Source organism: Salvelinus alpinus, chromosome 28 (assembly GCF_045679555.1).
Source record: "Salvelinus alpinus chromosome 28, SLU_Salpinus.1, whole genome shotgun sequence".
NCBI classification, from domain to species: Eukaryota; Metazoa; Chordata; class Actinopteri; order Salmoniformes; family Salmonidae; genus Salvelinus; species Salvelinus alpinus.
In genome coordinates this window covers 31,226,101-31,239,591 of record NC_092113.1, presented here as the reverse complement: position 1 = coordinate 31,239,591, position 13,491 = coordinate 31,226,101, and the positions used below count along the sequence as shown (strand labels likewise).

Sequence of the window (13,491 nt, the reverse complement as noted above, 5' to 3'; positions counted from 1 at the left end):
ATACACTAACTGTAGTCTCACCCATTCATTTCTAATGACCGGTCATTTTTGACCGGGAACACCACAGGTGTACAAAAGTTAAATAAAACACCCAACATTTTATGAAAATCATGAAAATTTATTTTGTGTGTTCAGATGCCCTTTGTGGACAAAGTCATGGAACCTTATGACAATCAGATTCAATTAACTACATTTTTCTGAGAGAACTTGTAAATCAGTCCAATTTGACCGGAACACAGCAGGAGGGTTAAACTGCATTGTTGGTTCGGGGCTCGTAAGTAGCATTTCACTTTAAGGTCTACACCTGTTGTATTCGGCGCATGTGACTAATACAATTTGATTTGATTTGATTTGAAAACCTTCTCCAGAGCGCTCAGGACCTCAGACTGGGGCTAAGGTTCACCTTCCAACAGGACTGCGACCCTAAGTGCACATCCAAGACAACACAGGAGTGGCTCCGGCACAAATCTGTGAATGTCATTGAGAGTCCCAGCCAGAGCCCGGACTTGAACCTGATCTAACATCTCTGGAGAGACCTGAAAATAGCTGTGCAGCAACGAATAAGGCTGTAAAGTAACATAATGTGGAAAAAGTAAAGGGGTCTGAATACTTTCCGAATGCAATGTAGTGCACTACTTTTGACCAGGACCCATATGGCTGAGAAAGGGTTGGGTGTAGGTTGCAGGGTGCCAATGAGGGGGTTTTAGGGGGTTACTGGATCTCTTTCCAGTAATCCCTTGTACCCTGGTCAAAAGTGCACTATAGGGAATAGGTTGCAATTTTTTTGACGCAGACCATTATGTTTTCAGAGAGAAATGACTCCCTCCTCTCACCCTTTGTCTGACACCATCTTCCTTCTCTAGCATGTTTTGAACTTAATATGTAAACCAACATGATACATATAGTACCAGTCAAAAGTTTGGACACATCTACTCATTCTACATTGTAGAATAATAGTGAAGACATCAAAGTTATGAAATAACACATATGGAATCATGTAGTAACCAAAAAAGTGTTACACAAATCAAAATATATTTCATATTTGAGATTCTTCAAAGTAGCTACCCTTTGACTTGATGACAGCTTTGCACACTCTTGGCACTCTCTCAACCAGCTTCACCTGGAATGTTTTTCCTACAGTTTTGAAGGAGTTCCCACATATACTGAGCACTTGTTTGCTGCTATTCCTTCACTCTGCTGTCCAACTCATCCCAAACCATCTCAATTGGGTTGAGGTCGGATGATTGTGGAGGCCAGGTCATCTGATGCAGCACTCCATCACTCTCCTTCTTGGTCAAATAGCCCTTACACAGCCTGGAGGTGTGTTTGGTCATTGTCCTTTTGAAAAAGAAATGATAGTCCCACTAAGTGCAAACCAGATGGGATGGCGTATCGCTGCAGAATGCTGTGGTAGGCATGTTGGTTAAGTGTGCCTTGAATTCTAATTAAATCACCCACAGTGTCACCAGTAAAGCACACCAACACTATCACAGCTCCTCCATGCTTCACGGTGGGAACCACACCTGGAGAGATCATCCGTTCACCTAATCTGCATCTCAAAGACACGGCGGTTGGAACCAAAAATCTAAAATTTGGAATCATCAGACCAAAAGACAGATTTCCTCTAGTCTAATGTCCATTGCTCGTGTTTCTTGGCCAAAGCAAGTCTCTTATTCTTATTGGTGTCCTTTAGTATTGTTTTCTTTGCAGCAATTCGAACACGAAGACCTGATTCACACTGAACAGTTGATGTTGAGATGTGTCTGTTACTTGAACTCTGAGAAGCATTTTTTTTTTTGGGTGGTAGATCAGCTTTAATATTGTAGATATTCCCCATATATTTTTTTTGCAAATATATATATACACTGCTCAAAAAAATAAAGGGAACACTTAAACAACACAATGTAACTCCAAGTCAATCACACTTCTGTGAAATCAAACTGTCCACATAGGAAGCAACACTGATTGACAATAAATTTCACATGCTGTTGTGCAAATGGAATAGAAAAAAGGTGGAAATTATAGGCAATTAGCAAGACACCCCCAATAAAGGAGTGGTTCTGCAGGTGGTGACCACAGACCACTTCTCAGTTCCTATGCTTCCTGGCTGATGTTTTGGTCACTTTTGAATGCTGGCGGTGCTTTCACTCTAGTGGTAGCATGAGACGGAGTCTACAACCCACACAAGTGGCTCAGGTAGTGCAGCTCATCCTGGATGGCACATCAGTGCGAGCTGTGGCAAGAAGGTTTGCTGTGTCTGTCAGCGTAGTGTCCAGAGCATGGAGGCGCTACCAGGAGACAGGCCAGTACATCAGGAGACGTGGAGGAGGCCGTAGAAGGGCAACAACCCAGCAGCAGGACCGCTACCTCCGCCTTTGTGCAAGTGGACTATTATTCTACAATGTGGAAAATAGTAAAAGTGCAAGTGGACTATTATTCTACAATGTGGAAAATAGTAAAAAAAAATAAAGAAAAACCCTTGAACGTGTGTCCAAACTTTTGAGTGGTACTGTACATATAGACACATAAACATACATACATGCACACATATAAATACATACATGTACACTGTGGTGGTTAATTTCTGTATTACCAAATGAGGAGAGTTAAACTTAACACACACGAGTCAGAGTTATACTTAAACTACATCTTTAATAATAAGAGCTTTGCAATAGCAATGACTTTCAATGATGCACCATTTCTAATGAACCATTGAAAGTGACTACACAATGGCTACTGAGATCTTTTATAGCAAAGATCCACCCCCCCTAGTCAACATAACAAACCACAGATATTAGGAACAATTCACAAAGGAAGACTTTATAAATGGAAAGGAGTATCCCGTAGCCAGATAGCATTCGCTATAAATTATCGTTCAGTTTGGTCCCTAAGACGAGGTTCTAATCTCGTTCCTGGTACTTCATAGCACAGAACCATTACCTCATGTTCTCTGGAATGCTCTTTAGGTTTTATCACCCAAAGACATTGTAAATCTCCTCTGTCAGTGTTATCTCATAGAGGCCCATCCTCAGTAGAACACACACACAATAGTTAACAGAACACTCTGTTCTGTCGAATAAAACAACCATTATAATGCAATACAAGCATTATAACACAATCTTCCAATTTCCACGACAACACATACATACATAATTTATAAATACACATACATACATAAATATATATATATCGATATCTTTTTAAATATATATTTTCCTTTATTACTTTCTAAACCTACCACTCCTCCCCTAATTGGAGTGAACTGGTGAACAACAACGCTTAGGCCTCAACTTCCAGCTTATACATAATATATACATTTTATGGACACAGTCTATTTTACAGTAGTTCTATTTTGTTTGTTTTTACTCCTGTCCCTTCTCAACCTCTCCCATCTCTTTCTGATGTCCATCCGGTTTGACTTCTATTTGCCATATCTTTCAAACTGTGCTCTTTCACAAAAGTTCTTAACCTATATACGTTTTAACGGCACAGTATGTTTTACATTAGTTATCTTGTTATTATTTGTTGTTATTAGTCCCAACCTTCAGCTCCATTCAACCCCTCCCATCTATCTCTGAACACCATTCATATTGGATTTCTATTTGCCATATATTTTTCAACTGTGCTGTGATGTTTCACAAAAGTTCTGAAACTTTCTATTCTCATTATTTCTACAGATTGTGAATTGAAAATAAAAAATGTTGCTAATATTATTATATTATTGATTGATTGACTATGACTCTGTGAAGCATTTATTTGGGATGCAATTTCTGAGGCTGGTAACTCTAATGAACTTATCCTCTGCACCAGAGGTAACTCTGGGTCTTCCTTTCCTGTGGCGGTCCTCATGAGAGCCAGTTTCATCATAGTGCTTGTCAGTTTTTGCGACTGCTCTTGAAAAAACTTTCAAAGTTCTTTAAATGTTCCGCATTGACTGACCTTCATGTCTTAAAGTAATGATGGACTGTCATTTATCTTTGCTTATTTGAGTTGGACTTGGTCTTTTACCAAATCTTCTGTATACACCCCTATCTTGTCACAACACCACTGATTGGCTCAAACACATTAAGAAGGAAAGAAATTCCACAAATTAACTTTTAACAAGGCACACCTGTTAATTTAAATCATTACAGGTGACTACCTCATGAAGCTGGTTTCGAGAATGCCAAGAGTGTGCAAAGTTGTCATCAAGGCAAAGGGTAGCTACTTTGAAGAATCTAAAATCTAAAATATATTTTGATTTGTTTAACACTTTTGGTTACTACATGATTCCATATGTGTTATTTCATAGTGTTGATGTCTTCACTATTATTCTACAATGTGGAAAATAGTAAAAATAAAGAAAAACCCTTGAATGAGTACGTGTGTCCAAACTTTTGACTGGTACTGTATTTCCCCCATCTTAGTCCAACTCGAATGCTGTGAAGTACAGTATATTATTGTTTTGTAACACGTGACTGATAATACAAATAGTTACCATAAGGAAAGTACATTTATGGTAAAGGAAAGTCTATTTACTGTCAATAAACCTTGACGTTTTCAATCTATGAGACCAAAGCATGTTTGTTCACATAGTCTGACCATTGTGAGTTACCCAGAGGGCTATTTTACTTTATTTCTGTCCTCTTATCCCACAGCACCTCCAATGACAAAGTGTACATCGCCCAGGTGAAGGAACGGAGCGCCGCCAGGAAGATATATGACGCAGCCAAGAAACAAGGAAAAACAGCTGGACTTGTTGCCACCAAGTCAGTCTGAAAAAGTATTTGATTCCACGTTCACTCTTTGATATGTGTTTTATTCAGATTTCTATGTTTTGTATGAAAGAGTAACAAACTACTTCCATTTTTCTCTAGATTTTCTGCAGTACAAATCAGACATCCATCACCCACCCACCACATCCACTCACATCTTTCTATCACTTTAGTCTGGATCCTACTCCATTCCCTCAATGCTCTCTCAGCCATTCTTTCAGGTTCACCATAGACCACTGACACCATCACTCCAATACTGTCTCTCTCTGTTGTTTCTCCTCTGCTGTGGTCTCAGAGAGAGGGAGATCGAGAAGTTCCGCGTGGCGATGAGTGTTCCCTCGGGGACCCGGATGTCCTTCTCTCTGTCCTACGAGGAGCTGCTGCCCCGCAGGTTGGGTCGCTATGAACTGACCCTGGGTCTGAGGCCTGGAGGACTGGTCACTAACCTCACCCTGGACGTCAGTATTGCAGAGAGGACAGGACTCAGCTTCATTAAGGTCCTCCCGCTGAAGACCAGTCGACTGCTCTCCAACACTGTCACAGGTAACATAGGAAAAGACAACCATCAATGTTCATTGTAGTAGTAGTACTAGTTGTAATACAATCAGCATGTTTAGGGCATCAGTTTGAGCAAGTCAAGGCGCAGAATCACTAATGGCTGGTAGCCTAGTGGTTAGAGCATTGGGACGAGCATTGGGACGGTAACCGAAATGTTGCTGGTTGGAATAACTGAGCCGACAAGGTGAAAAATATTGAGCAAGGCACTTAACTCTAAATTGCTCCAAGGGTGCTGTACTACTATGGCTGACCCTGTAAAACAACACGTTTCACTCCACCTATCCGGTGTGTGATGTTAGGTTCTAATTTTCAGAGTACAAACTCAACGGACACGATGGAAGCTTCAAACCAAGTTTATTCTGCCCAGAGGGTCAATACAGCTGCATTAGACAAAAAACATGGTTTCCCCCGTGGTAGTATGCATACCCCACTTTGGGTGGAGTCTCCTCCTTATCGCTAAACATTGCATCATTATTGCTAGTCAGGGAGCTGAGTGATATGGGCCTTAAACGGTTCTTCCCCTTGTCAGTACTTCCACATGTGACCGTGTTCCCTGCACTCAGCCCCTCCCAAGCTTCATTATGGCACCCCTCATGTCTCTTTTATAACTAATGATTAATAATAGTTCAAGCTCAGAAACCAAATCTATCAGTGACAATTAAACTTAAAAAAAATAATGAGTAGTTATTGTATAGTAGGGTGATTTGTAGTTGTGTGATTGTGTGCAGTCCGACTTCAACATACTGTAGTATATCTCAAACATGCACAATGACTGTCTGTGAACTGACTGGGTGTTCTCTGGCCTCCCTTCTCTTCCATCCAGGTGAGTCTGAGGCTCCAGCCTCCACCCAGGTCCAGCAGAACCCTCGTTGTGCCCATGTGCACTACAGCCCCAGCCTGCAGCAGCAGAGCAGTGCCTCTTCTAAGGGACTCAACGCTGACTACATCATCCAGTACGATGTAGAACTCAGTGACCTTATAGGGGACATACAGGTCAGCACACACACACACCCATGCATACACGCTTGCACAAGCACTACACACTGTCTAGGACCAAAGTCCTACACAACAAATACTGTACAAATGACAGTATCTAGTGAGACAATAATCTAATCAAGTGAGTTATTATTCTCTTCTTTTGGCCTCTCTCAGGTGTTTGATGGATACTTTGTCCACTACTTTGCACCTCGGGGGCTTCCTGTTGTCCCCAAGGATGTCATCTTTGTCATTGATGTCAGTGGCTCCATGATTGGCACCAAGATCAAACAGGTACAGTAGAAGTATTACAGATGTATTTATTTATTTGACCTATATTGTCACAGCAAAATAATGCAGCAACAGGATTTGAACATTTAGTCCATAATGTTGCTTGATCGGTGGTTAGGCTATTAGCTGGCCAAAAGTAGGCTCCATGAAAAGTGAAATATTGTTAATATAACCGTGTGTTAGTGTGGGTTTTCAGTGAATTTGTGTAAATCACGAAGCTCATCTGCATTTTCTGCAAAATTCTCAGCTACAAAGAGTGATCAAATTAAGATCCTACAACTGTACCTCTTTCACATTGCACCCAGCTGCACCTCATTCATTTAGACAAGAATGACAACATTGACTCTACATTATATAGATCAATAATTGATCCTTTCTCTTCTCTCTGCATTTGTGTGGACCAGACAAAGCAGGCGATGTCCACAATCCTGGGAGACCTGCGTGAGGAGGACCACTTCAACATCATCACTTTCTCAGACAAGGTCCACACCTGGAAGAAGGGTCGCACAGTGAGGGCCACGCGGAGTAACATACGAGACGCTAAGGACTTTGTCAAGAGGATCATCGCTGAAGGATGTGAGTGGGATTGAGTCTGATGTACTTGAATTGCATTATATCTGCCGCAACCTGACAAGACCATGAAAACACTGTCGGTATTTCTCTCTTCTTTATTTCATTCCATCTTTTACCTACCCTTTTTCCTCCTCTTCTGTCTCCTCTTCTCCCTCTTCTTCTGCATCCTCCATTCCTTCCACCTCCACCCCTACCTCTCTGCTCCACGTCTCCTTCCCATTTGTCCCTCTATCCTCCAGGGACCAACATCAATGCAGCCCTCCTCTCAGCCGCCCAGCTGGTCAACCCTCCCTCCTCCTCCGGTGGCACCCGCCGGGTCCCTCTGGTCATCTTCCTGACGGACGGTGAGGCTACCATCGGTGTGACATCCGGTGACTTCATCCTGAGCAACGCTAAGAGCGCCCTGGGGGCCACCTCTCTGTTCGGCCTGGCTTTCGGGGACGACGCCGACTTCCCTTTGCTACGGCGCCTGGCACTGGACAACCGCGGCGTGGCGAGGATGGTGTACGAGGATGCGGACGCCGCACTCCAGCTGAAGGGATTCTACGATGAGGTGGCCAGTCCGCTACTGTCAGACATCCAGCTGACCTACATGGACGACCAGGCCTTTGACGTCACACGCTCCCTCTTCCCTAACTACTTCCAGGGCTCCGAGCTGGTGGTCACAGGGAAGGTCAGGCCAGGGGTCAGGGACCTGAAGGTTTGTATCATTTAGATCATGTTGCTTGATCTGTGTTTGTCAATTGTTTATGCCATAAGATGAAAGGAAATGTCCACTTGAATTATTCATATTGTAATGGCAAATAAAGATGTATCTTCTCTTATCTTCTCTTCTCTACTTTTGTATTTTCTTCTCAGGTGTCTCTGACGGCCAGTGGCTCCAAGCAGAAGGTGAATGTGGAGAATGAGGTGTTGGTGTCTAATGGAGAGGGGAATAGGACAGTGCTCTCTATGGGCTGCCCTGCGGGCATGAATGGAATCCCCAGCTTCGTACGGCGTCTCTGGGCTTACTTCACTATCAAAGAGCTGCTGCTGGCCAAACTGAACACCACTGACCCGAACATACAGAAACTGCTGGGAGAGAAGGCCACCAACCTCTCCCTCAAGTACAACTTTGTCACGCCTGTTACTTCCCTCGTTGTAGTTAAGCCTGATGCCGATGAAATTCCTACCTCAGCGTCAACTACAACGGTTCGACCCACCACCACCAGAGCTACTACAACAACCACAGTAGCCCACACACCTGCCACCAACATAGCCTCCCCAATCCCTGTGAAAAAGACCAGGATGATCAAAGCTAAACCAGATCCTCTTGTCACAAAGCCTCCACCTCTCCAACCACCTCAACCCAGAAAGGGCTCCACCCCACCAACAAAACCCAACCCAGCGAAAACAGTGGCTCCACCATCCCCCAGGAAAACCACTACAACTACCACCCCCAGCCCCAGTGCTGTCAAAACCGTCCCTGTGCCTCTCTCAGGGAAAACCCCTACCCCTCCTCCCAGCTCTCCTAAAACTGCTCCTGCCCCTCCTGCCAGAATAGTCAGTACCCCCCTGCCCAACTCGCTCAAAACAGCCACCGCTCCTGCACCTGGGAAAACCACCACCACAACCCCTCCACCCACCACAGTGAAGACCATCCCTACAACCACCACCACTACCACCCAAAGCAAAACAGTAAAGACTACAGTCCCTACAACTGTGAATACCACTACCTCCACTACCACCACCACCTCAGTCAGAGCCGACCCAACCCCTGCTCCACAGCCTGGGAAACCCACTACGCCCCTGCCCATCTCTGTTAGAACAGTCCTCCCGCCAGTTAGAATATCCCTCTCATCCTCCTCTTCCTCAGAAAACGCCACCATGTCTGCCGCTGATGCCAACCAACGTCAGGTCACCACACACCTGTACAGTCTTAAGTATGTCCCCCCTACTCCAGCTCCACAGGGCAGTAACACAGACACAGACCCAGATGTGGACCAGATTGCCACCTTTGTCTCTGCCACGTTTGCCCCCATGCCAGGCGTTACAGACGGACCAAAACTGTGGGAGGCTGCAGGACTATTGGGTAGGTCTTCCACTAATCTCGGAAACCAGAACTAAAATCTTGCGTAATTGTGCCAGATCTTAGAAAATAAACTAGAATGGTAGCTCCTCCCCCCTCTCTCTCAAATTCCGTGCAAGTCTATGGGTCAAATGTCCCTCCCCTTCCAAAATTGTAAAGATGCGAGCACCTGCAAAATCGTGATTTGTCCAAATAATCAGTGACAAAAAAACAGCTCACTGGAACAATGTTCTTTGTTAGTCGTCGCATCCCACAGTCTGTTGACAGATGCTACAATATCAATTATGTGCATCTGTGCACGAGAGATAAGTCCACTCTCTACTGTCTATTTCACTTGGAACTCCAAAAAGCAGTATGCAAAGTATAGGCGAGGATACATATTTACTGAATACCAGTATTACATATTATATACATTTCTTTGTATCGGGTATTGAACTTACAGTCCATATTTTGTACCTGTCTATCAGAGAAGTACTAGTACAATAGCTAGAGGATAGCTAGAGGACTCCTGATATCGCCAGGAGTGATAAGTATAATTTGTTTTGTCTTTATCTGTTGTGGTCTAGTACTGTTTTTTTGCTAGCTATGGCCATCTACTTTAAGTGCTGCCTGTTTTCCCAGTAGAATACTTGGTGTGTGAACTGCTGACTGCTTATAAGTTTCAGATAGTTTTCACACATCAACCAGGATCAAGGGGCAGGGCAGTTTGTGACTTGTTTTGTTATCAGTGGCTGTATTGGGGGGGAGTGGTTTCACCTCTCCTAGGCAATCAGCAATTAGTACAGGGGGTTGTGTTCTCCACCTCTTCTAGGCAGTTAGCAATTATTGTTACTTCTTCAGTCTCCCCTGGTTTCACAGCAGCAGCTCTAAGCGGCGGGCGTGTCAGTGGCGCTTTTGTCAAGGAAACAAAGGCGGTTTTGACGAATTGTTCTGTGGAGTTGTTGGAGGAAGGAAAGAGAGGGAGGCGCTACACCCCTCTCTCACTTGAGTATCTTACCTAGTTATTTACCGATTATCTAATTTTGCTCTTTTGTAGCTTATGTGTGTGTTTCCTATACCTGTTCGCACCACTCCCTGTAGGCTTTACAGATGTTCCACTTCTAATTTAGTGTACCCTGTGCGCACAATCCATGTGGAATTCCGGGTCTCTGGTAGTTTTTGGAACTGCTGATCGGCGGTCAAGAAAGTTGAGTTCATCTCAGCCTATGCTGCCCTTCAGACCCTTGACTTTTGGCCCTGAGGGAGACATGGATCACCACAGAGAACACTGCTACTCCAGCTGCTCTTTCTTCACCTGACTATGTTTTCTCTCATAGTCTGAGAGCATCTGGCTGTGGAGATTTTCTCTGTTCTCCCTCTCTGACCTGTCCATCTTCTCATTTGAATTCCATGCTGTCACTGTCACTTGTCATCTATCGCCCACCAGGTGCCCTTAGAGAGTTCCTCAATGAGCTTGACACCTTGATAAGCTAATTTCCTGACGATAGCTCACTGCTCTTTGTACTTGGTGACTTCCACCTCCCGACGTCTGCCTTCAATTAATTTATTTCCAAATCTCCCCTCCTTTCCTCTTGACCTCACCCTTTCACAATCCCCTCCAACTCACAAGGCAGGCAATATGCTCGACCTCATCTTTACTAGAGGCTGTTTGCCTACTAATCTCACTGCAACCCCCCACCCCACAGGTCTCTGATCACTAATTTCCTTTTTCCTTTTCTGTCTCCTTTCCTCCAACCCTAACCACTCAGTCCCTACCCAGATGGTCATGCGCCTTCACAATCTCTCTCTCGCTCTCTCTCCCACTACTCTCTCCTCTTCTATCCTATCATCTCTCCCTTCTGCTAAATCCTTTTCCCTTCTGCCTCTTTGCCCTTTCCGCATACTACAACTCACACTGTCCCCTTTCCTCCCTCGGCCCTCCTCTCCTGCTCCATGGCTGGGTGACTCATTGTGAGTCTCCCTCCTCCCTATCTGCAGACAACTTTGTCAACCACTTAGGAAAAAAAGGTGGACCACATCCACTACTCATTCACTCAGCCTATTGAGTCCACTTGTCTCACTCACACAGAACTACCTTAAGCCTTGACCTCTTTCTCCCCTCTCTCTCCAGATGACAGAGAGAGGGGAGAAAGCGCCATTGAGCAAATCAAAGATGGTAGCCAATCAGTCTGTCCGTGTGATCCTTGAGATCAAATTTAAGAGTTATGTTTTAATGACCCTGATCCTGTTTACAGAACCAAATACTTTTGATGTAAAGGTGGATGCTGTATATAACTATTTTTAGATCTATCTCTATTTTACAAAATATACTTGTACAAAGATTTTGAATTGAAAAGGCCTTTATTTTTATCTACACCTTTCTGGAGTTGGAACTCGCTGAGTCAGGAGCGTCTGTCTGCGCACAAGGCCTGCTACGCGAGCGCAGGTGCGCACTGAAGGCTAGGAGCGGAGAAGCGGTTATCAGATTGGAAAACCTGATGCACCTTGGGCGGTGGGAAATTCTACGTTCTACAGTCGTGGCCAAAAGTTTTGAGAATGACACAAATATACATTTTCACAAAGTCTGCTGCTTCAGTTTGTATGATGGCAATTTGCATATACTCCAGAATGTTATGAAGAGTGATCAGATGAATTGCAATTAATTGCGAAGTCCCTCTTTGCCATGCAAATTTACTGAATCCCCAAAACACATTTCCACTGCATTTCAGCCCTGCCACAAAAGGATCAGCTGACATCGTGTCAGTGATTCTCTCGTTAACACAGGTGTGAGTGTTGACGAGGACAAGGCTGGAGATCACTCTGTCATGCTGATTGAGTTCGAATAACAGACTGGAAGCTTCAAAAGGAGGGTGGTGCTTGGAATCATTGTTACCTGCAAGGAAACACGTGCCATCATCATTGCTTTGCACAAAAAGGGCTTCACAGGCAAGGATATTGCTGCCAGTAAGATTGCACCTAAATCAACCATTTATCGGATCATCAAGAACTTCAAGGAGAGCGGTTAAATTGTTGTGAAGAAGGCTTCAGGGCACCCAAGAAAGTCCAGAAAGCGCCAGGGCCGTCTCCTAAAGTTGATTCAGCTGCGGGATCGGGGCACCACCAGTACAGAGCTTGCTCAGGAATGGCAGCAGGCAGGTGTGAGTGCATCTGCACGCACAGTGAGGCGAATACTTTTGGAGGATGGCCTGGTGTCAAGAAGGGCAGCAAAGAAGCCACTTCTCTCCAGGAAAAACTTCAGGGACAGACTGATATTCTGCAAAAGGCACAGGGATTGGACTGCTGAGGACTGGGGTAAAGTAATTTTCTCTGATGAATCCCCTTTCCGATTGTTTGTGGCATGCGGAAAAAAGCTTGTCCGGAGAAGACAAGGTGAGCGCTACCATCAGTCCTGTGTCATGCCAACAGTAAAGCATCCTGAGACCATTCATGTGTGGGGTTGCTTCTCAGCCAAGGGAGTGGGCTCACTCACATTTTTGCTTAACTTCTTTGATATAGGGGGCAGCATTTTCACTTTTGGATGAATTGCGTGCCCATAGTGAACTGCCTCTACTCTGTACCAGATGCTAATATATGCATATTAGTATTACTATTGGATAGAAAACACTCCGAAGTTTCTAAAACTGTTTGAATGATGTCTGTGAGTATAACAGAACTCATATTGCAGGCAAAAACCTGAGAAAAAAATCCAAACAGGAAGTGAGAATTCTGAGTGTGGTCAATGTTAAAGTCATCGCCTATTCAATTCCCTGTAATATATGGATCTGTTTGCACTTCCTACGCCTTCCACTAGATGTCAACAGTCAGTAGAACGTGGAATGAAGCTTATGCTGTGTTGTGGGACCGGATGGGAGGTGTTTGAGTCAGTGGTCTGGCAGAGTGCCAGTTCTTGGTCACGCACTTTTCTCATGATATCGCCATGCGTTCCATTACTTATAGAGACTGAAAAGAATGCTCCGGTTGGAACGTTATTGGATATATATGATAACAACATCCTGAAGATTGATTCTCTACTAAGTTTGACCAGTTTATTCGACTTCTAATATAACTTTTTGAAGTTTTCATCTGACGTTTGCCTGCAGCTGCGCGAGCGTTTGGACACGTGTACTACACATGCTATCAAAATTAGCTAATTGGACATAAGTAATGGACATTATCGAACAAAACAACGATTTATTGTGGAACTAGGATTCCTGGCACTGCATTCTGATGAAGATAATCAAAGGTAAGGGAATATTTATGATGTAATTTAGTATTTCTGTTGACTCCAACATG

General features: G+C 44.1%; 1 protein-coding gene across 1 annotated transcript in view; it reads left to right on the top strand.

Annotated features, from left to right (window-relative positions):
• LOC139557663 (inter-alpha-trypsin inhibitor heavy chain H6-like) overlaps nucleotides 1-13,491 on the top strand; it is a 40,020-nt gene that overhangs the window by 13,146 nt on the left and 13,383 nt on the right. The window contains exons 4-10 of the mRNA XM_071372747.1: nucleotides 4,638-4,748; nucleotides 5,050-5,297; nucleotides 6,136-6,305; nucleotides 6,465-6,581; nucleotides 6,983-7,154; nucleotides 7,391-7,851; nucleotides 8,010-9,222. Coding sequence (XP_071228848.1) covers nucleotides 4,638-4,748; nucleotides 5,050-5,297; nucleotides 6,136-6,305; nucleotides 6,465-6,581; nucleotides 6,983-7,154; nucleotides 7,391-7,851; nucleotides 8,010-9,222 — 2,492 coding nt within the window. The remainder of the gene's footprint in view (nucleotides 1-4,637; nucleotides 4,749-5,049; nucleotides 5,298-6,135; nucleotides 6,306-6,464; nucleotides 6,582-6,982; nucleotides 7,155-7,390; nucleotides 7,852-8,009; nucleotides 9,223-13,491) is intronic.